This window comes from Leopardus geoffroyi, chromosome D3 (genome assembly GCF_018350155.1).
Source record: "Leopardus geoffroyi isolate Oge1 chromosome D3, O.geoffroyi_Oge1_pat1.0, whole genome shotgun sequence".
Classification (NCBI taxonomy): Eukaryota; Metazoa; Chordata; class Mammalia; order Carnivora; family Felidae; genus Leopardus; species Leopardus geoffroyi.
This window is the reverse complement of record NC_059339.1, coordinates 37,801,603-37,823,099: the sequence shown is the minus strand read 5'-3', so window position 1 is coordinate 37,823,099 and position 21,497 is coordinate 37,801,603. Positions and strand designations below refer to the sequence as shown.

Genomic DNA, 21,497 nt, shown 5'->3' with positions numbered 1-21,497 from the left:
ACAGGTTACATAATTCTACTTACATGAACTACTCAGAATAGGCAAATCTACGGTGACAGAAGGTAGATTAATGGTTGCCAAGGGCTGAGGGGAAAGGAGGGTTGAGGGATAATAGCTAAATGATTCAGAGTATCTTTCTGGGGTGATAGAGACATTCTAAAATTAAATTTGGTGATGGTTACCCAACTCTGTAAATAGGTTAAAAACCACCAACTGTATACTGTAAATGGACAGCATATATCCACTATAAATGGATTAGGTGTACAGTGTGTGAATCACATCTCAAGAGCGTTTTACAAAAACAGATCCCTTCCTTCAGCATGTTTTATGCTTACTTGGTTCTCTCCATTCTATAAGCACAGAAGTCACTACGGAGATGTTTGCAGAGATGTTTGAACTGAATGTGAGTTTGGTCGCAGAGTGTGCTTCAAATGTGAGCAGCGGTCTGCATTTGCAGAGGCGCTCCGTGCAGGACTGTCATCCTTCCTGGGGGACGTGGTCCCACTGCCGATGGGAGGAGCCCTCACAGCCATTCTGGTTCTGCAGGGCTTCCTGTCCCCTGTCCAAATTGAGCAGGAGACAGGATGGGGTGGTGGCTCCCGTCATGGACTGTGCCAACAGATTTTCACACAAGTAATCACACTGTTGAGAAAAGTCTTCACAATAGTGTTTGGACTGGTAAAAGCCACACTGAGCAATGGAGAACAGTAGGAATTTCACAAACATTACAAAAAAAGCAAACTCAGAGTCACTTTTAAATAGCAATACCATTCAAAATAACTAAAAAAAGCAAAGAATATAACTTTCCACAGATAATCTATTTAATATTCTTTAATAGATCTAATTTTTAACCGTACAGACTTGACTATACCATGAACCATCTAAAACTACGCTACTGGGGATTTTACTTCAACAAAAAGATGAGATTTGCCTCTGTTGGTAAGGAGGTGATTCTTTACTGGACATTGCCTGCTCACCACCAGATGAAGCTCAAAAGCTCACTATGAGACCCAACAACCCTTCTGGAAAGGGTTCTCTCCTTCAAATGCTGAGGCATCTACCTGACACCTTCTTGTCATTTTGTAACTTCAACTACAATTCCAGCAGATTGCTTCCCCTGAAGGAAAAGAAGCCCATACTTTTTAGTCCTCTCCGGAAAGACACTGAATAGAATATGTAACAACGCTTTGGATTAAATTTATATCAGTGAAAAACACCTTTACATTTTATACTTTACTCATTTTAAAAACTGGCCTTTCCCTTCTCTTTCTCCCTCTGAAAAGGCTCTTTTATCCGGAATTTATGAGAATCTGAGTATACACCAGGGACAACTAGACAGATCAGTACACACTGTTCTACTTTCAAGCGCCCTAATCGTTCTCAGATGTGCAATTACAGACACACACACACACACACACACACACACGTGCGCACGCACGCGCGCATAAAAAACTGTAACAAGTATAGCCAATACATTTTCTTCTGACAACAATGTAATTACAACCATAAAATAAAACTTAATGTAAAAATCTATGGGCATAAATGATGCTTAAAATATCAATTAACTTAAAGTAAAATAACTACATCTAACAAGTTGTGGCACTAAATTACTAACAGAAACAAATCATTCATATAGACCAGTGTTAATTTCTTTTTATCTTTTACTATGTTCAAACCCTAAAAGTACATATATAAGTACAAAATATATATGACATAAGTTATATTACATATGTGTGCATATGAATATAAATATAAATTATTAGCAGTCTTAGCCTCAGCCTTGTCACCAAATTCCCATTTGTGGATTACCTGAGTACACAGCATTATATTCTCATGTCTTAGGGCCCCTTCTACCATCCGTGGTTTCAAACCTTTCCTCTCTTGTGCAGTTAATAGGGACCTAACATCTTCAGTCACTCGAGTTTTCACATAAACCTACAGGCCAGCATACTCATGATCCATCACAAGCTTTAAGCAATTTTGTTTACTTTCTAATTGCCGTCACCCAATTTTTTCTTACTTTTTCTCTGCATATATTTTCATTATACTCTACTCTCTTGTTCATACTTTGATTAAGAGGCGATTTACTTATATTTTATCACCACACCAAATGGGAAGCTTTCTGTGGTCCAAGGTGGTCCTGTGACCATGAAAGGCCAATCCCCTGCAACACCACAAGAAGAATCCCCCTTATGACACAGTTGATTCCCTCCTAGAAACAAGTTTTCATACTGTGGGTGAACATTTTAAAAAATTAAACATTTGACTTGTTGTTTATCCTGCTTTTCCTTAGCACTCTTAGCAGCCTTAGGAATAAATACATTTTAAAAGAGTAAATGAGATTTATCCCAGGAACACAAGCATATAAAAAGCATATGCAGCATATAAAAAGAAGTAAATATAACAATATCATATTAATAGAATAAAGGACTACCCTTTTATGATAACACAAACCAGTAACAGAAAGGAACTTCCTCAGTCTGATAAAGGGCATCTACAAAAACTCTCAGCAAACACAACACTTTGTGTGGAGAGACTGAGTATTCCCCTAAGATCAGGAACAAGAAAAGGATGTCTGATCTTGCCACTACTACTCAACAACGCACTAGAAGGTCTAGCCAGATAAAAAAGGAACCAATAAGAGGAATCCAAAATGGAAAAGAAGAAGTAAATGTTTCTCTACTTAGAGATGACACAATTTTGCATATAGAAAATTCTAAGGAATACACACACATGCGCGCGTGCACACACACACACACACACACAGAAAATATTAGAGCTAATGAATTCAGCAAGCTTCAGAATATAAGATCATTGTACAAAAATAAATTATATTTCTACACACAGCAATGAATAATCTAAAGATGAATTAAGAAAACAATTCCATTTATAGTAGTTTAAAAATGAAAAGACCAGAAAAAGACATAACAAGAAAACTAAACACCAATACTCCTTCTGAACATCAATACAAAAATCCTCAACAAAATAGTAGCAAACTAAACTCACCAGCACATTTAAAATGATTATACAGCATGAAACTATGGGGGGGGGGGGGAACTCCCACACAATTATCTCAACAGATATAAAAAAAGCATTAGACAAAATTCAACATCATTTTGTGATACAAACACTCAAAACTAAGAAAAGAGGGAGGGAACTTTCTTAACATGATATAGGACATGTAATAAATATCTACAGATAACATCATGCACAATGGTGACAGACTGAAATTTTTCTGCCCTAAATTAGGAAAAAGATAAGAATGCCTACTTTAACTTCTACATTCGACATTGTACTGCAAGTCCTAGCCAGAACAACGAGGCAAGAAGCAAAATTAAAGGCATTCAAATTGGAAATTTTAATATTTTGGAACTTCTGTTCTCTTGACAGACTACACAATTCTATGCAATAAAATCCCATAGAGTACACATGTACACACACACACACGCGCACACACACAAACACACACACAAACTAGTAGAGCTAATAAACTCAGTAAAGTTTCAGGATATAAAATTAACTGTGTTGCTGCATTCCAGAAATAAACAATTCAAAGGGAAATAAATAAAATAATTATATTTCTAGTACATTCTAAAAGAATATAATACCTAGGAATAAATTTAACCAATGATATGAAAGACTTATATGATGAAAACTAAAACATACCACTGATAGAAACTAAAGACCTAAAAAAGTGAAAAGACAGCTCATATTCATGGGTTGGAAAACTTAATACTGTTGAGATGGAACTACCCCCTAATATTCAGTGTAATCCTTCTCAAAATCCCAACAGTAATCTCTCTAGAAATGAAAAATCCAATCTTCAAATTCATATAGAACTGCAAGGGGTAAAAGATCTGTATGCTGAGAACTATAGAAAGCTTATGAAGGAAATTGAAGAAGATATAAAGAAATGCTCATGGATTGGAAGAATAAATATTGTTAAAATGTCAATACTACCCAAAGCTATCTACACATTCAATGCAATCCCAATCAAAACTGCACCACCATTCTTCTCGAAGCTAGAACAAGCAATCCTAAGATGTGTATGCAACCACAAAAGACCCCAAATAGCCCAAGTAATTTTGAAGAAGGAGACCAAAGCGGGAGGCATCACAATCCGAGACCTTAGCCTCTACTACAAAGCTGTAATCAAGACAGCATGGTATTGGCACAAAAGCAGACACATAGACCAATGGAATAGAATACAGACTCCAGAAATGGACCCACAAAAGTATGGCCAACTAATCTTTAACAAAGCAGGAAAGAATATCCAATGGAAAAAAAAAGACAGTCTCTTTAACAAATGGTGCTGGGAGAACTGGACAGCAACATGCAGAAGAATGAAACTAGACCACTTTCTTACACCATTCACAAAAATAAACTCAAAATGGATAAAGGACCTGAATGTGAGACAGGAAACCATCAAAACCCTAGAGGAGAAAGCAGGAGGAAAAAACCTCTCTGACCTCAGCCGCAGCAATTTCTTACTTGACACATCCCCAAAGGCAAGGGAATTAAAAGCAAAAATGAACTATTGGGACCTCATGAAGATAAAAACCTTCTGCACTGCAAAGGAAACAATCAACAAAACTAAAAGGCAACCAATGGAATGGGAAAAGATATTTGCAAATGACATATTGGACAAAAGGCTAGTATCCAAAATCTATAAAGAGCTCACCAAACTCCACACCCGAAAAACAAATAATCCAGTGAAGAAATGGGCAGAAAACATGAATAGACACTTCTCTAAAGAAGACATCCGGATGGCCAACAGGCACATGAAAAGATGCTCAACGTCGCTCCTTATCAGGGAAATACAAATCAAAACCACACTCAGATATCACCTCACGCCAGTCAGAGTGGCCAAAATGAACAAATCAGGAGACTATAGATGCTGGCGAGGATATGGAGAAATGGGAACCCTCTTGCACTGTTGGTGGGAATGCAAACTGGTGCAGCCGCTCTGGAAAACAGTGTGGAGGTTCCTCAAAAAATGAAAAATAGATCTACCCTATGACCCAGCAATAGCACTACTAGGAATTTACCCAAGGGATACAGGAGTGCTGATGCAGAGGGGCACTTGTACCCTAATGTTTATAGCAGCACTTTCAACAATAGCCAAATTATGGAAAAAGCCTAAATGGCCATCAACTAATGAATGGATACAGAAATTGTGGTTTATATACACAATGGAATACTACGTGGCAATGAGAAAGAATGAAATATGGCCTTCTGTAGCAATGTGGATGGAACTGGTGAGTGTTATGCTAAGTGAAATAAGTCATACAGAGAAAGACAGATAGCATATATGGATCCTGAGAAACTTAACAGAAGACCATGGGGGAGGGGAAGGAAAAAAAAAGGTTAGAGAGGGAGGGAGCCAAAATATAAGAGACTCTTAAAAACTAAGAACAAACTGAAGGTTGATAGGAGGTGGGAGGGTGCTCCCTGATGGGTATTGAGGAGGGCACCTGTTGGGATGAGCACTGGGTGTTGTTTGGAAACCAATTTGACAATAAATTTCATATTAAAAAAAAAAACTGCAAGGGGACACAGAGAGCCAAAATTATCTTGAAAACTAAAAACAAAGTTGGAGTATTCACACTTCCGAATTTTAAAACTGATTACAAAGCAATAGTGATTAAAATAGTGTGGTACATCCTAGCTAATGCAATAATACAAGAAAAAGAAACAAAATGTATACTGATTGGGAAGAAAAATATAAAACTTTGTTCACAGATGACATGATGTCTGTGCAGAATACCCAAAGACACTGACAAAAAAAACCTCTTGGAACCAACAAGTGATATAGCAAGGTTTCAGGATACAAGGTTAATATATAAACGTTTTTCTGAATATCAGCTTTTCTGTATATCAGCAATGATCAAGTGAAATTTGAAATAAAAATCATACCATTTACATTAGCACCCAAAATAATGAAATATGTGTAAAATCTAACAAAATATGTACAAGATCTAATGAGGAAATCTATAAAAATCAGTGAAATAAAACAAAAAAACTAAATAAATGGAGAGATATTCCATGTTCATGAATAAGAAGACTCAATATTATCAAGATGACAGTTCTACTTAACATGATCCATAGATTCAATGCAAGCCCAAAGAAAATCTCAGCAAGTTATTTTGTGAATATTGTCAGGTATTTCAAAGTTTATATGGAGAGGCAAAAGATCCAGAACATACATACAATATTTAAGAAGAACAATTTGAAGGACTGACATTATACAGCTAGTATGCTTGTATGTAACTAAGCTTGTTAGTAATCAAGACAGCATAGTATGAGAAAAAGAATAGACAAATAGCTCAATGGAACAGAATGGAGAGCCCAGAAATAGACCCACAAAAGTATAGTCAACTGATCTTTGACAAGGAACAAAGGCAATAGAATGGAGTAAAGATGGTCTTTTGAACAAATGGTGCTGGAACAACTGGATGCCCACGTACAAAAAAAAAAAAAAAAAAAAAAAAGGAGAGAGAATCTAGACACAGACCTTACATCCTTCACAAAAATTAACTCAAAATGGATCAAAATGGATCAAATATCAAAATGGATGTAAATATGAAATTCAAAATAATTAAACTCCTAAAAGATAACATAGGAGAAAACCTAAATGACCTTGGGTTCGTGATGATTTTTTAACATAACACCAGGGACACAATCCATGAAATAAATAATTAATAAGCTGGACTTCATTAAAATTAAAATTTTCTGCTCTGCTAAAGACACTGTCAAGGGAATGAAAAGACAATTTACAGAGTGGGGGAAAATATTTCAAAAGATACATATGATAAAAGACTTGCTCAAAATACACAAAGAATTCTTAAAACTTGACAATAAGAAAACAAACAACCCAACTAAAAAATGGGATAAAGAGCTTAACAGACACCTCACCAAAGGAGACTTACAGATGGCAAATACACACATGAAAATATGTACCACACCATATGTCAACAGAGAAATGCAAATTAAAACAACAAGACACTCACTATACACCTATTCAAATGGCTAAAATCCAAAACACTGACAACACCAAATGCTGGTGAGAATGTAGAGCAACAGGAATTCTCAGTGTTGCTGGTGGAAATGTAAAGTGTTACAGTCACTTTGGAAAATAGTTTAGCAGGCTGTTACAAAACTAAGCATCCTTTACCATACCATTCAACAGTATCATTCTCTGAAGTTATCCAAGGAGTTGAAAACATGTCCGCAGAAAAAATCTGCACATGGATGTTTATAGCAACTCCATTCATAATTGCCCAGACATCAAAACAACCAAGATGTGTTTCAGTCGATAAATGAATATATAATCTGAGATACAACCAGACAGTGGAATATTATTCAACACTAAAAAGAAGTGAGCTATCAAGCCATGAGAAGATGTGGAGGAACCTCAAATGCATATTCCTAAGTGAAAGAAGCCAGTCTGAAAAGCCTACCTACTGTATGTTTCCAACTATATAACATTCTGGAAAAGGCGAAACTATAAAGACAGCAAAAAAAAGAAAAAAAAAGTTACTGGCTGCCAAGAGTTCGGGGAGTGAGAAAGAAGACTAGGCAGAACACAGAGGATTTTTTAGGGCAGTGAAAATATTCTGTGCGATACCAAAATGATGGTCTACATGTCTTTAGGCACTTGTACAAATCCACGGAATGCACAATACCAAGAGTGAACCATGAGTAAACTATCTACTTTTGGGTGATAATGATGTCAATGTAGGTTCATCAATTCCAACAAATGTATCACTGTGGTAGGGAATGTTGATACTGGCAGCTGGTTGTGCATATGTGAAGGAGGAGGTATAAAGGATATCTCTGTACCTTCCTCCCAATTTTTCTGTGAACTTAAAATTTTTCTAAAAACTAAAGTAAAAAAAAAAAAATAGGATGATACTGGCATAAGGATAGGTGTATAGACAGACCAATGGAATAGAATCGAGAATCCAGAAATGAACCTAAATATCTGTGGCCAACTTCTTTTCAACAGTGGTACCAATACCATGGGATGGAGAAAGAATAGGCTTTTTTAATAAATGGCACTGGTTAAACTGGACCATATCCAAAAGAATGAAGCTGAACCCCTGCTTTACTTCATATACAAAAATTAAATCAACATGGATCAACAAGTCAAATATAAAAGCTAAAAGTATAAAATCCATAGAAAAAAACATAGTGGTAAATCCTCACAACCTCAAATTTGGCAGTGGATTCTTGTATTTAATACCAAAGCATGATGAATGAATGAAAAAATAGATAAATTGGACTTCATCAAAACTAAAAACTATTTTATGGCAAAATACATTATCAAGAATGTGAAAATACAATCTATAGAATGTGGTAAGACATCTGTAAATCATTTATGCAATATAGGTTAGTAAGTGGAAACAATTTTTAAATAATATATAAATAATAAAAATATAACCCAATGTTTTAAAAAACAAGCAAAAGATTTAAATAAATATTTCTCAAAAGATATGCAAATGGCCCATAACCACATGAGCAGATGATTAACATCACTGATCATTAGAGAAGTACACATCAAAACCACAATAAGATACCACTTCACACCCAGTAGGATGGGTTTAATTAAGAAAACAGAAAAGAACAAGTTTCTTTGAGAAGTAAGGATGTTGAGAAGTAAGAATTACCACGTTTGCTAGTGAGAATATTAAAATGGCACAGGTACTTCAAAAAACAGTTGTCGGTTCCTCAAAATGTTAAACATAGAATTATCATATGACCAAGCAATTCTACAATGGGTATACACCAAGGAGAAGTGAAGACACATGTCCACACAGAAAACTGTACATGAATGCTTATAGTAGTACTAGCTAAAATAGCCAAAGGTACAAACCAAATGTCCAACAGATGAATGGACAGACAAATCATGGCGTGTGTACATACAATAGAATAGAATTCAATTGTAAAAAGGAATGAAATACTGATACACGCTACAACTCGGATGAACATTGAAAACATTACACTAAGTAAAAGAAGCCAAATACAAACACGTATTATAGGATTCTGTTTTATATAATATGTATAACATATCAAGAATGGGCAAATTCACAGAAAACAGAGTAGAGGTTACAAGGGGATGACAGCAGGGAGTGGGGAGTATCTACTTCATAAGTACAGAACGTTTTTATTAAGTGATGGAAGTTTTGAAACTAGAGAGCTAGTGGTTGCATAACACTCTGAATACACTACCACTAAATTGTACACTTTATTTTTTTCAGTTTATTTATTTATTTTGAGAGAGAGCACGAGCTTGAGCAGGAGAAGGGCAGAGAGAGGGGGAGAGAAAGAATCTCAAGCAGGCTCCAGGTTGTCAGCATGGAGCCTGATGTGGGGCTTGAACCTACGAACCGTGATATCATAACCTGAGCTGAAACCAAGAGTCAGATGCTTAACCAATGAGCCACCCAGACGCCCCTAAATTATACACTTTAAAATGGTTAATTGTGTGTCATGTAAATTTCACTTCCATTAAGAAAAAACAGAATACCTTGGAACAAATTTAATGAAGTATAAGACTTACAGACTGAAACCTACAAAATATCATTGAAAGAAAACTAAAGATCTATAGAAGTGGAAAGGTGTCCCAGGTTTATGGGCTGAAAATTTTAATATTTTTGAGATGGCTAATTCCTAAATTGATACAGATCAATCCCTATCAAAATTTGCATTGACTTTTTTTGGACAGAAATTGGCAAGCTAATTCTAAAATTCATAGGGATATGTTTGCAAGTGATTCAGAACAGCCAAAACAATCTTGAGAAAGAAGAAAATAGAGTTAAAGGACTCACAATTCCTATTTTCAATACTTACTACAAAGTTACAGTAATCAAGATAGTCTGGTACTGGCCTAAGGGTAGACATGTAAAGGAATGCAATAGAATTGAGAATCCAGAAATAAACTCATGTATCTATAGTCAACTGTTTTTTCAATAATTCTGCCAAGGCCAATCAATAGGGAAAGTAGAGTCTTTAGTGACAAGTCTTTGTGACCAAAGATTAGGCAGTGCTTTCTTAGCAAAAGCACAACAAAGGAAAAAAAAAAAAACAGATAAATTGGACTTCATCAAAATTAAAAACTTCTGTGCTTTAAAAGAAACCATCAAGAAAGTGAAAACAACTGCAGCATCTAATATCCAAAGAACACTTACAACTCAATAATAAAATGACAAATGACTCAATTTAAAAGTGGGCAAAAGATTTGGATGGATATTTTTTGAGAGCAGATACACAAATGGCCAATAACCACAGTAAAAGATGTTCAATATCATTAGTCATTATAGAAATGCAAATCAAAAGGACAACGAGATCTACCTTCTACCCACTAGGATGGCTGTAATCAAGAAGACAGTAACATACTGGTGAGGATGTGGAGGAAGTAGAATTCTCATTCGTTGCCAGTGGGAATGTATACTGTGTGGCCCCCTTTGGAAAACAGTTTGTCAATTCCTCAGAGTTACCTTATGACCCAGTAATGCCATTCCTAGAATTATACCCAAAAGAAATTAAAACATATCACTCAAAAACTACCTAGAGGTAGGTTAACATGAAAGTTTATAGCAGCTTTATTCATAACAGTCATTAAAACAAACCAAATGGCCATCAACTAATGAATGCATAAACAAAATGTGGTATATCTACACACTAAAATATTATTTGTAAACAAAAGGAATGATGTACTGAGACATGCTACAACATGAACTCAGAAAACATTACACTAAATCAAAGAAGCTACGACACAACAAGCCACATACTCTATGATTCCACGTGTGGCCAAGTGTCTAGAACAGTCAAATCCATAGAGATAGGGAGTGGTGGTTGCCTAGGCCTGAGAGGGAGAAGAAAATGAGGATGACATTCTTTGGGAGGTGATAAAAATCTCTGGTAATAGATAATGGTGATGGTTGTACCACCTTGTGAGTATACTAAAAACCACTGAATTATACACTAAAAGGCAAAATTTATAATACGTGGATTATATCTCAGTAGGAAAAAGAGTAGGTAAAGAATTTGCTACAGAGAAACAAAGGGTTGTATGAATTGGGGCTTAGAGGAGGGTAGTATTTTACTATATAAAAACACTCTGTAATGTGTAAAAGAAACACCAACAAGTATATAAGGTTTAGAGGTAGGTTAGCTGAAAGATTCTAATTCAGACATTGTATAACAGGACAAAATCTCCTTAGAATTTTAAACCTAAGTCGTAGGGAAGAAAATCTGACCCTAAAGCATAGACTATCACTAAATTAGTCTATGGGGACAACTCTTACTCAAATTTAGAATGGTAATGGTATTTGTATATGCAATCAATTCCATGGGGAAAATGACAAACCTGCTTGGTACTTTATTCACTTTATGAACTAAATAGTTTCTGATTCCCATCAAGCAGAACCTTCAAGCCTTGGCTTTATCTGGGGTATGGGAGCTTTGCCTCCTCAATTCTCAGTTCACACTAATGATGGAAAGATTCTGGACAGGACAGGGGTGCCTGGGTGGCTCAGCCCGTTAAATATCTGACTTTGGCTCAGGCCATGATCTCACGGTCAGTGGGTTCAAGCCTCACGTCAGGCTCTGTGCTGACAGCTCAGAGGCTGGAGCCTGCTTCGGACTCTGTGTTTCCCTCTCTCTCTGCCCCTTTACCGCTCGTTCTCTCCCTCTCCCTCTCCTTCTCCCTCTCCCTCTCTCTCTCTCTCTCAAAAACAAATAAACATCAAAAAATTTAAAACAAAGAAAGATTCTGGACATACAATTCTTCAAGTACTACACAGACTACTTCTCGACTGACACAGCGCCAAGAGACGAGGTGATGAACTTAACCACAGACTCTATCCATGAAGTCTAGTGAGAACAAGCTACAGGCAGCAGAGAAGTGATTCCACTAAAGGAAATGGGAAACAGAGTGTGCTCTACCTCCAGACACACCAACTCAAACAACATGTTCTGAGATCTCGCAAACACTTCACTTCATCTTGAAGAACATTACTCTAAAGTTAACTTTAGCCAGTTTTACAGAAAAATAGGACAAACAACTCTAAATCTGTCTGCGGATCAAAATCAGAATTTGGGAAGATGTTACACATTTTATAAAACTTTTCTAGCTAACTGGATAGTTTAAATAGGTTGTGTTTTTTTTAAATTTGGCTTGGTTTGGTTTGTTGATTAGTTTTTAGTTTTTGAATTTTTCTCATGCCATTTTGATGACAAATCCTTATTATTTTTCTGTATTAAGAAAAAAATATTAAAACACAGAAAAATTCTAGAATCATTCAAATAAAAACACTAAATATCTGCTCCATTCTATAATGGCATGTTACATACTCTACATTTCTTCCTGCACATTTTTTATTGAAAGAAACTGTTTTCTCCTAGAATACTTCTTGTAAAAATGCTAAGCTTATGCAGCCACTGTATCTAACTAACTTTCAAATTATAAAACATAAATTTTATAGAGAAAGTCTCTAAATACTTAGTATTTCTGTAGTGAGAAAAAATACAAATAACTAGAAAAAGTCCCTACTTTGGTGTTTAGCTGAACCATTAAGTTGGTGTGGTGAAGAGTTCTGGCAAGTCTGAAGACTCACGGCTAATTCTCACTCCTTAGATTTCTCCATTTGTCATTTAACCCCCAAGTTAAGTGTATTTAATAATCTTATGGCTCAATTAGTGAATTAACATAAGTTATAAGATAAAGTATGTAGGCGGAAATAGCTAGTTCGAAATACAGATCTGCAGCAATGGTACTCATTTCATTGGGTAAAACTTTTTAGCAACCTTTTTTTAAATGGCCACCTAATATATCTTTATAAACAGAGTCCATTTTCATTACGGGAAAGACAAGCAGATTTCAGACATGTGGGTTACTTGGTCAATAGAATCTTGCACAGTATTTTTATCACACACTTGGTGTTGAAATGTGGTTTGCATACACACACAAAAAAACAGGCATTGCCACTCACACAGAGATGCTTCAAAGAAAACCCAGCCAGTCCACTCACCTTGGGGTGCTATCAGAGTTCTTCCATTCTCCTGACACCAACCAACTGGCTGGACATAAGGGCTATTTACATCACACCTGCAAAACAGGATTCTATTTCAGAGCCTATATGACTCAGTGCCAGAGAAAGAATCCAAGAGTAATGACCATTCATTACTCCATGGAAGATAGAACTACATAACTAAAATATTTTGTAGCTAAATAGAATCAGAAGTAATTTTTAGCACTGTATTGTATAAGCTAAGTGACCAAACCTCTCTTGAAATTTAAAAGTATTTTCAAAAAGTGTTTGACTAGAACCCGAACTGCCAGTGATATCCCCAAGGAGTGCACATTTTAATAAGCTTCCTCCACCATTTCTTGCTAGCAGCAAGGAAAAATATTAATAGGCCGGCCCAAAGTTTAATAAGACAGACCAATCAGACTCCATATGCCTACCATTTCCTCCCTCTCCGTTTCAAGGAACCCAGACCATTCTACCTAAGACACATAGAACAATTAATCAATGTTCTACTTCTTATCTTAGTTCAAAGAAGAAAACCGGGTCCTCTTCATGCACATGAAGAACCACAGCCTCAGGCAGAGACGTGTTGGTTATTCAGGATATACTGTGAAGAAACGCTACAAAAATGATTTTTGCCATTCCCTCTTCTATATTTCAGGTTTTTACCCAGAAAACCCTTTTAACTCATGCAATGTTAGTTTAATGGTATCGTAGCATACATTTTCTCTGCTCCCCACAGGCTTTCAAATAATTCACTCCTCCGTTCTCCCTGTGAATCTTCCCTTTAAAAAATATGACAGGCTGAGTTCAACATTTTTCAGGAAAAAAAAAAATACTGCAAGTTCTTAACTTCCTCTTCATAGAAATACTTTCCTCACAAACTAGACACACTATAGTGAATGGCCCTGAACTGGTCATATTATTTCAGATGAAGCCTCATTAGGTAACCTCTCATAGAATGGAGAAGTTTCTCGGGTTCTTTAATTCAGCAATTCATGTGGAAGAGAAGGTAGTGAGAAGTTGGTCACTAAATTCCTGACGTTCATTACTCTCAGAACAGAAAGAATGGTGACAGGACTGGAATGAAATTAAATTCTTAACACCAAACACGAACACACGAAAATAAAACGCACGTTGGTGTCTCACCAGTAATCGTAACTATCATCCCAATTGTCAAAATGCACTAGTAAGCGATCTTCAACAATATCTGCTATGGTTGCCACACACACCAAGGAAGGGTTCTTCCTGTCGACGGCCTCCAGCTTCATTCCAACCTGAAATTCTTTAGGCATTGGCCCATTCTAACACAGCACCAGACAGAAGAGGCACAAAGAGAAACAGGACACCAAAGAGGACTGAGCCACTGTCAAAACTTCTATGTTTAGCATCAGAACAGTCTAAGGGGTATCAACACTTACCCTCCAGAATGAAACCAGCAAATGCTAGTAATAATATTGCAGTAAACTGTTAACGAAGTTAACCTTCATAACAAAAACCCAGGTAACCAGCTTTTACATTTGCATGCAGGAAACTTTTATTTCCCTCCTCATTATCATCTTCCCTTTTCAGTTCTTAGAAAAAATGGTATTAATTTTAAAATATGATGTTTACTGAATGCAGGAGTGTCAAATAATTTTCTCTGCTCCTTGTAGGCTTTTGAATAGTTTCCAAACATCAGAGTTTGGAGAAGTAGTAAAGACAGGTTCTTTAGCACCAAAATTATCATTTACTTTGATGAGATCTGAAAATAGTGGCTTTCTCAATATTTAAGAAATACATGCATTAATCCACAAATAAACTTAAAAATAATCCAAACGCGCTTTTTGTAGCATCTGTACATATTTTTTCATATTAAATAAACCAGTAAGGGCTATGATTTACCGTAACATTACAATAATAAAACTCCACTTCTTGTAGGGTATAATTAGCCAGTCCTGGGACTTAGAGAGTATACATACAATATATTGGGACAAGAAGAGTTTTTTCTATCTCTTCACTATCTATTCTGCACCCTTACTCTCGTTCTCTCCTGAAGAGCTGGTAGGTTGCTGGGGATACAGGGCATAAGGAGTATGCTCTACCCGAATCTTCATATGCCCCTTGAATCTGTATGAAATGTCTCTTTCTTGTTACACATAAATCCAACTAAGCTGGGTTTATTCAAAGTCCACCTGTGATAACTACCAGTCTCAAAACACCAAAGGTAAGTTGAAACAAGTAACTCATTGGAAGCAAAAAGAAAAAACATTTCTAAAAGGCATTTTAAATTTTAGCAGGATTTAAATATAAAATCTTCAACTCTCTGCCTCTGACTAAAGTATTTAATTGTAAATTTAAAGGAGGAAAAAAGATATGACCATAGGAAATTGACAAATTAAGTGAGAAAAGTCATAGGAAGCTAAGGATTCTGAAAAGATTAAAATACAACAGAATATATAGTGGATTTTAAGACATTTAAGCTCAAGTGGAAATCTGATTTATACTGAGGAAGAAAATACTTACAGAACTCCGGTTTCTGAATAATTTCTTGGGAGCATTTTGCAATTTGCAGGCCTTCAAGTAATCCATCCAAACAAATTTATCTTTTCTATAACCTAAAAAAAATATGGATTGCTCAAAATACCCACAGGATGTAACCATGTGCATATTAAGTATATTAGCCTTCTCTAGTCTTCTGTCATAAATTCAATGTCCTTTAGCAGACCACAAAAGACTTAAATTAAAATCCCTAAATTGTTTCAATGTTTTTTAACGTATGAAATTCAAAACTGTTGTGACTTCCCATCAGGCGTGCCACTCCCTACAAATTTTTTAAACTCGTTAAGATATGGAACTGGTACCCTGGAAGCCTGACGGGAGTCTCATCTCTTAGTAAGGCTTTCCAACATGGAAAAAGGGAAAGGACAAAGTTCCTGAGTTGATCATCACCCTGAAGAAGTCATCTCACTGAGAATGTCAGAGATCCTACTGATGCAACAATCCAGGGTGCCAGCCCTTGGGGAAATTACAGAAACCCCTTCACAATCCAAAGACCATCTGGCAGCCCCAGATTTCTGCTGTTTATCTTTATGGGGTTTCCATTTTTTACTTTTCCTCCTCTCCATGTGCCTTAAAGTGGCTCACACAGTGCTTGCCCAGATAAGAGGGGCTCAATAAATATTTTCTGATTAAGTGTTACACAGAATAAAAGTCAAACTCCTTGCATAGTCTCCAAGGCCAGGGTTAGACCCCTAACTCCATCTCCTACCTCTTGCCTTTGTTTTCTCTGCTCCAGCCACATTCATCGCCTCAAGATTTCTCAATGTGGCCAGAGGCTCCAGACCCAGGGTGTTTACTCTTGCTTTTCTCTCTGACAGGCTTCTTAGCCAAGGAGCCTCACTGGTTTCCCTCATTTCATCCACCTGTGTATGAGAAGTGATGTTCTCACGCCCTTCCTCAGCAAGCTCTCCGTCCCCTAACCCAGTCACTGCTTGACACTATAGCTTATCTTTATTACTGCCCTCCCCTCTGGAATGAAAGCCTCATGAAGACGCAGATGGTTTACTGTCCCCAGTGCCTGCACACAGCAAGGGCTCCATAAATACCTACTGAATGAATGAGCCTGTGACCAGCTTTCATGAAATCCAGCAATCTTAGGGATTCTGCCATTAGTCTTAGGGACGGATCCCCCAAGGATACTCTGAGTTGGTTACGGAGAATGAAATGACTATATACTGACTCCAGAAGAGCCACAGCCATCAAATACTCTAACATCCAAGCAGGAGACTGTATACAGAAATCTGCTGTGCAAGGAAATGGGCCCACAGGCATCTCAACTGATTAAATCCTCATCTCACCAGCACACAGCAAATAGAAAAGGCTTCAGTCACATCTACCAGCACCAGGTCCTCTAGCACATAACAAAAGACAAAGATGAGATTTTCAATTCCCAAAAAAAGAAAGCAGATTGTGAAACTGTCTTCTCCTTCATAGTTCCCTGTTTTCCAAGATGTGTTTGAAACAGATGACATACAGTGAATCAAAGTTCCTCCCTGTATGACATCAGTGACTAAGTGAAATATTTCATTTCAATCGTGATGAAAAATAAGTTTCTTCATTCCTTATAAGGTTTTAATAAACTTTATGTAACTCATAAGATTTAATTTCTGCCTTAGGTACCTTATCAGAATATTTGACCTTAGTAATCAATGGTGTTTTTCTTTTAAAGACATTTATTCATTTATAAAAATGGTGTCCTTGTAGTCTTACTGCTTTTTGTGGGTTAAACTTTCATTTTGAAAATCAATTCACACCAGGCTCTCTTGTTAGTGTTTCATAAAATGTTGTTAAAATAAAACAAACTCTCTTTCCAACCTGGCTTACCCTTAGGGATGTGCAATTCATGTTTGGTCTTTTCACACCACCCTACGGGATGAATGTCAGGGGAACCAGCATTGGTCCAAAAATCGTAGCAGCTTAAATAACCATCAAAATGAAGTCTTAGGCGGTAACCACACACCTGTAAAATGGAATGTTTACAATCCTTCATTAAGTGTCACACATTTGAAGGGTACACAAAATTAACAAAATTGTCATATATTCTGTCAGTGCCATCAACATATTTGAACAAATCCTTCCATACAAATGTGTTTGTGTTAAAAAAACAAATTTAGAGGGGCGCCTGAGTGGCTCAGTAGTTTGAGCATCCGACTTCAGCTCAGATCATGATCTCACGATTCATGGGTTTGAGCCCTGCGTTGGGCTCTGTGCTGACACCTTGGAGCCTGGAGCCTGCTTCAGATTCTTTCTCCCTCTCTCTCTGCCCCTCCCCCACTCTGTCTCTGGCTCTCTGTCTCTCTCTCTCTTTCTCAAAAATAAAATAAACATTAAAAAAATTAAAAAAAAAACAAATTTAAAGAGGACAACTGAATAAAGCAAAATGCTGACAAACAGACACTATCTTTTAAGTATCTAGAATTTTTTCTATAAAAAATATCCTTTTACTCATTCTAGAAATCTGAGGTCAATTTACATCTCCATCAATCAAAAAGTTTATTTGTTAATTCAATACCTGTTAAATATTGCTTTCAGAAACCCCACCTCCTGCTGTCTAGCTTGGATTCATATCCCAAGACAGTGTAAGCTAAAGTACAGAGCAAAACCAAAATGGACATGGCCTCATTTCAACTCTAACATATGGATCTAGCATACCTAATAAAGGAAATAATAAAACAATGTGGAATGCATCCTTAAGAGATGCTATACAAATTTTAATAGCTATAATCAATCAGTAAATTAAGTGAATAGTGTTTTTATGTGGTTATTAAAAATACAGAGTTTTCATCATTTTAATAATATAAAACGTTTAGTAAATATTACATCTTATAAGCCATTTACTTTCATCAATGGCTCTTCATTCTATATAATTTTCATAAAATGCTTGCATTTATATAAATATATAATTCATGTGCATAGGCATTTTTCATACACATTTCTCACTAGTTCAGCTAAAACTTAAATAATTATGTCTCTTTTAACAGACAAAAGTAACACTGTGGGATTCACTGATTTTCATCAACCTCAGATGAAAACTTTACCAATGGAAACAAGGGTAACTGCTGGTGATAAAGGACTTATTAAAAGATTAATCTTCAGAGAAGGAAAAAAAATTCATTAAGAAATGTATTTCACCCATCACTGACTAAAATTAATCCATAATGTACTGGAACTTGTTTATAACAGAAAGCACTGAAATTCATTATTCTCTAGAAAATTCTCTTCTGTCACTGTGCACCTCAGCCCAAGACAGTAACACCATCTCTTACCTCAGCTACAGACAGTACACAGAATACAGATGGATGTCGGGGGTCAATGCCTTCTAATCTCATTCCAACCTGAAAACCATTTTCGTGCTCCGGAAAGGATTGGTCCTATGAAATTTCATGATATAACATTAGCTACTGAAATATCTTCACAATTTGATATTAAAACACTTGGTGTGGCTATGCATACAATCAAGAACTTACTGTACTAGTTTGAAATCCCAGTGATATAGTTAAAGATAGCTTCTAAAGATAGAAGGCTGCTTTTCTATATTTGGCCCACAAAGAGTGTTTGATCGTTTGATCATTTGATCATTATGAAACAGTTCGTATGAGAAACTACATGGCCTATGAACTCCCCATTTATCCCTTTTGCCCGTTTTTCCTTAGTGATTTTAAGGAATTCTTGCCACACTCTGGAAACAATCCTTTGTTGATTATAATGATTACCTATTCCCAGTCTATGACTTGGCTCTTTGTTTTCTTTATGATAACTTTGTTGTAGAGAATTTTTTTTTAAATTTTAATGTAGTAAAATATACCAATTATTCCCTGTACAGTGTGCACATCTAATCTATGAAATGCCTCACAACCCTGAAGTTACATGGACATTCTTCTGGTGTTCTTTTAAAACTTCCGTTCTTGGGGCGCCTGGGTGGCGCAGTCGGTTAAGCGTCCAACTTCAGCCAGGTCACGATCTCGCGGTCCGTGAGTTCGAGCCCCGCGTCGGGCTCTGGGCTGATGGCTCAGAGCCTGGAGCCTGTTTCCGATTCTGTGTCTCCCTCTCTCTCTGCCCCTCCCCCGTTCATGCTCTGTCTCTCTCTGTCCCAAAAATAAACGTTGAAAAAAAAAATTAAAAAAAAAAAATAAATAAAACTTCCGTTCTTAATATTCAAATCTACAACACAACTGGAATTAACTTTGTTCTATGGTGTGAGGTAGGATCTATTTTTTCATATGGAAAACAGAGTATTCGGCAAAATTTTTGGTATAGTCTCCAGTTTTCATTATTCAGCAAAGTTATCACCATTATATCATGTTTCTACATATCTGTAGGTCTATTTCTGGCCTTCCTATTCTGTTCATTGGTGTATTTGCCTATATCACATTGTCTCACTTGCTTATAATGACTGCCCAGAGAGCAATCTTTATCATATTGAGTTTTCTAATTCAGGAGCTTGTTCCCTCTCCATTTCATCTAATCACTTTTGTTTGTCCAAGATGTTTTTACAATTTTAAAATAGACTTCATATGTTATTAAAATTTTCAAACAGGCTTCAAAAATGCTTTCTTACATTTATTTCTGTATACCTTTCAATGTTTATTGTTACTGTGAATGGAATCTATTTTGTAATAGACTTTAATGTATTCCCATTCATATTATTTTCTTTAATACTAGCCTTGTTTCCCACAGCCTTGCTAAATTATTATTACTTTTGAGCAGTTTTGAGCAGATTCAGCATTACTAGTCAATTTATTCTTAATTGCAGATAAATTATAAGTATGCTAATAGAAAGTAATGATTGAAATCTAGTAGTTCTATTAGATCAAGAGCTGATTTTTAATCACTAATTTTATTACTATTTATTACTAGTTACATATTAGTGTTTATTTTTAGGGTGAAATTTATTCTTTTGGAAAAAATATTTTCATTTGGATATAATGTCAAACTTACAAGTTGCAAGAACAAAATAATACAGAGAACATGCATAGCCTTTGCCTAGACCCAGTTATTCTTAACAATAGTAGAGGACCTCATTTGTTTTATCATTTCTCTTTGTTCCCTCTCTCATACATCTGTGTATGTACACAGATATAGATATACACAGATACATACACATGTACTTATGATTTTTTCTAAATCATTCGAGAGCCCTTTACCCTTAAGTACTAAATGATTTTCCCAAAGAGCAGGCAGTGTACATTCCCCAAGAACAGGAACATTCTCTTACATAACAACAGTTCAGTTATCAACTTCTGTAAATTTAGCATTTATATACTGTTAACTAATCTTCCATTCATATTCCAATGTTTCCAACTTATCCAACAATGCACTTTGTAACATTGTCCCCCTACGGAACAGGATTCAGTCTAGGGTCAGATATTAAATTTAGTTGATATGTCTTTTTACTCTCCCTTAATCTGGAACATTTTTAATACTATTTATCTTTTATAACATTGACATTTTTAAAGAACATAGTCTTTCCCCTCCAACTTTCTGTTAAATAGAAAGTTCTCATTCTGGATGTGTCGGATGTTTCCTCATGATTATATTCGGGTTATGCATTTTCTGCCAGTATACTATATGGGTGATGATGTATCCTCAGGAGATCACATCTGGAGCCACATGATGATATCCACGACTCCTCTTTCTGGTGATGTTAATTTTGATCACAAAATTACAGTGTTGTCAAATTCCTTCATTATATAGTCACACAGAAAACATACATTCACATACATAATAAACATTTACACATATATGTACATATATGCATACTTATGTATATTTTATAAACGTCAAGTTCAGACAGATAAGTCTAATTCCAATCCATCCCTAATGGGCTTATTCTGCCTTTTTCCATCCACTTTTGTCTTTTTCCTCCAACCAGGTCCACACACGTATTCATATACTGAATTCTATAGCGTATCTGTTAGAGTT

At 36.0% G+C, this 21,497-nt stretch overlaps 1 protein-coding gene across 3 annotated transcripts in view; it reads right to left on the bottom strand.

Annotated features, from left to right (window-relative positions):
• L3MBTL4 (L3MBTL histone methyl-lysine binding protein 4) overlaps positions 1-21,497 on the bottom strand; it is a 446,682-nt gene that overhangs the window by 262,328 nt on the left and 162,857 nt on the right. For all 3 annotated transcript variants that reach the window (XM_045458489.1, XM_045458490.1, XM_045458491.1), the window contains exons 6-10: positions 18,842-18,946; positions 17,400-17,535; positions 15,540-15,631; positions 14,184-14,338; positions 13,035-13,111 (exon numbers count right to left, since the gene is read on the bottom strand). In XM_045458489.1, the coding sequence (XP_045314445.1) occupies positions 13,035-13,111; positions 14,184-14,338; positions 15,540-15,631; positions 17,400-17,535; positions 18,842-18,946 (565 nt within the window). The remainder of the gene's footprint in view (positions 1-13,034; positions 13,112-14,183; positions 14,339-15,539; positions 15,632-17,399; positions 17,536-18,841; positions 18,947-21,497) is intronic.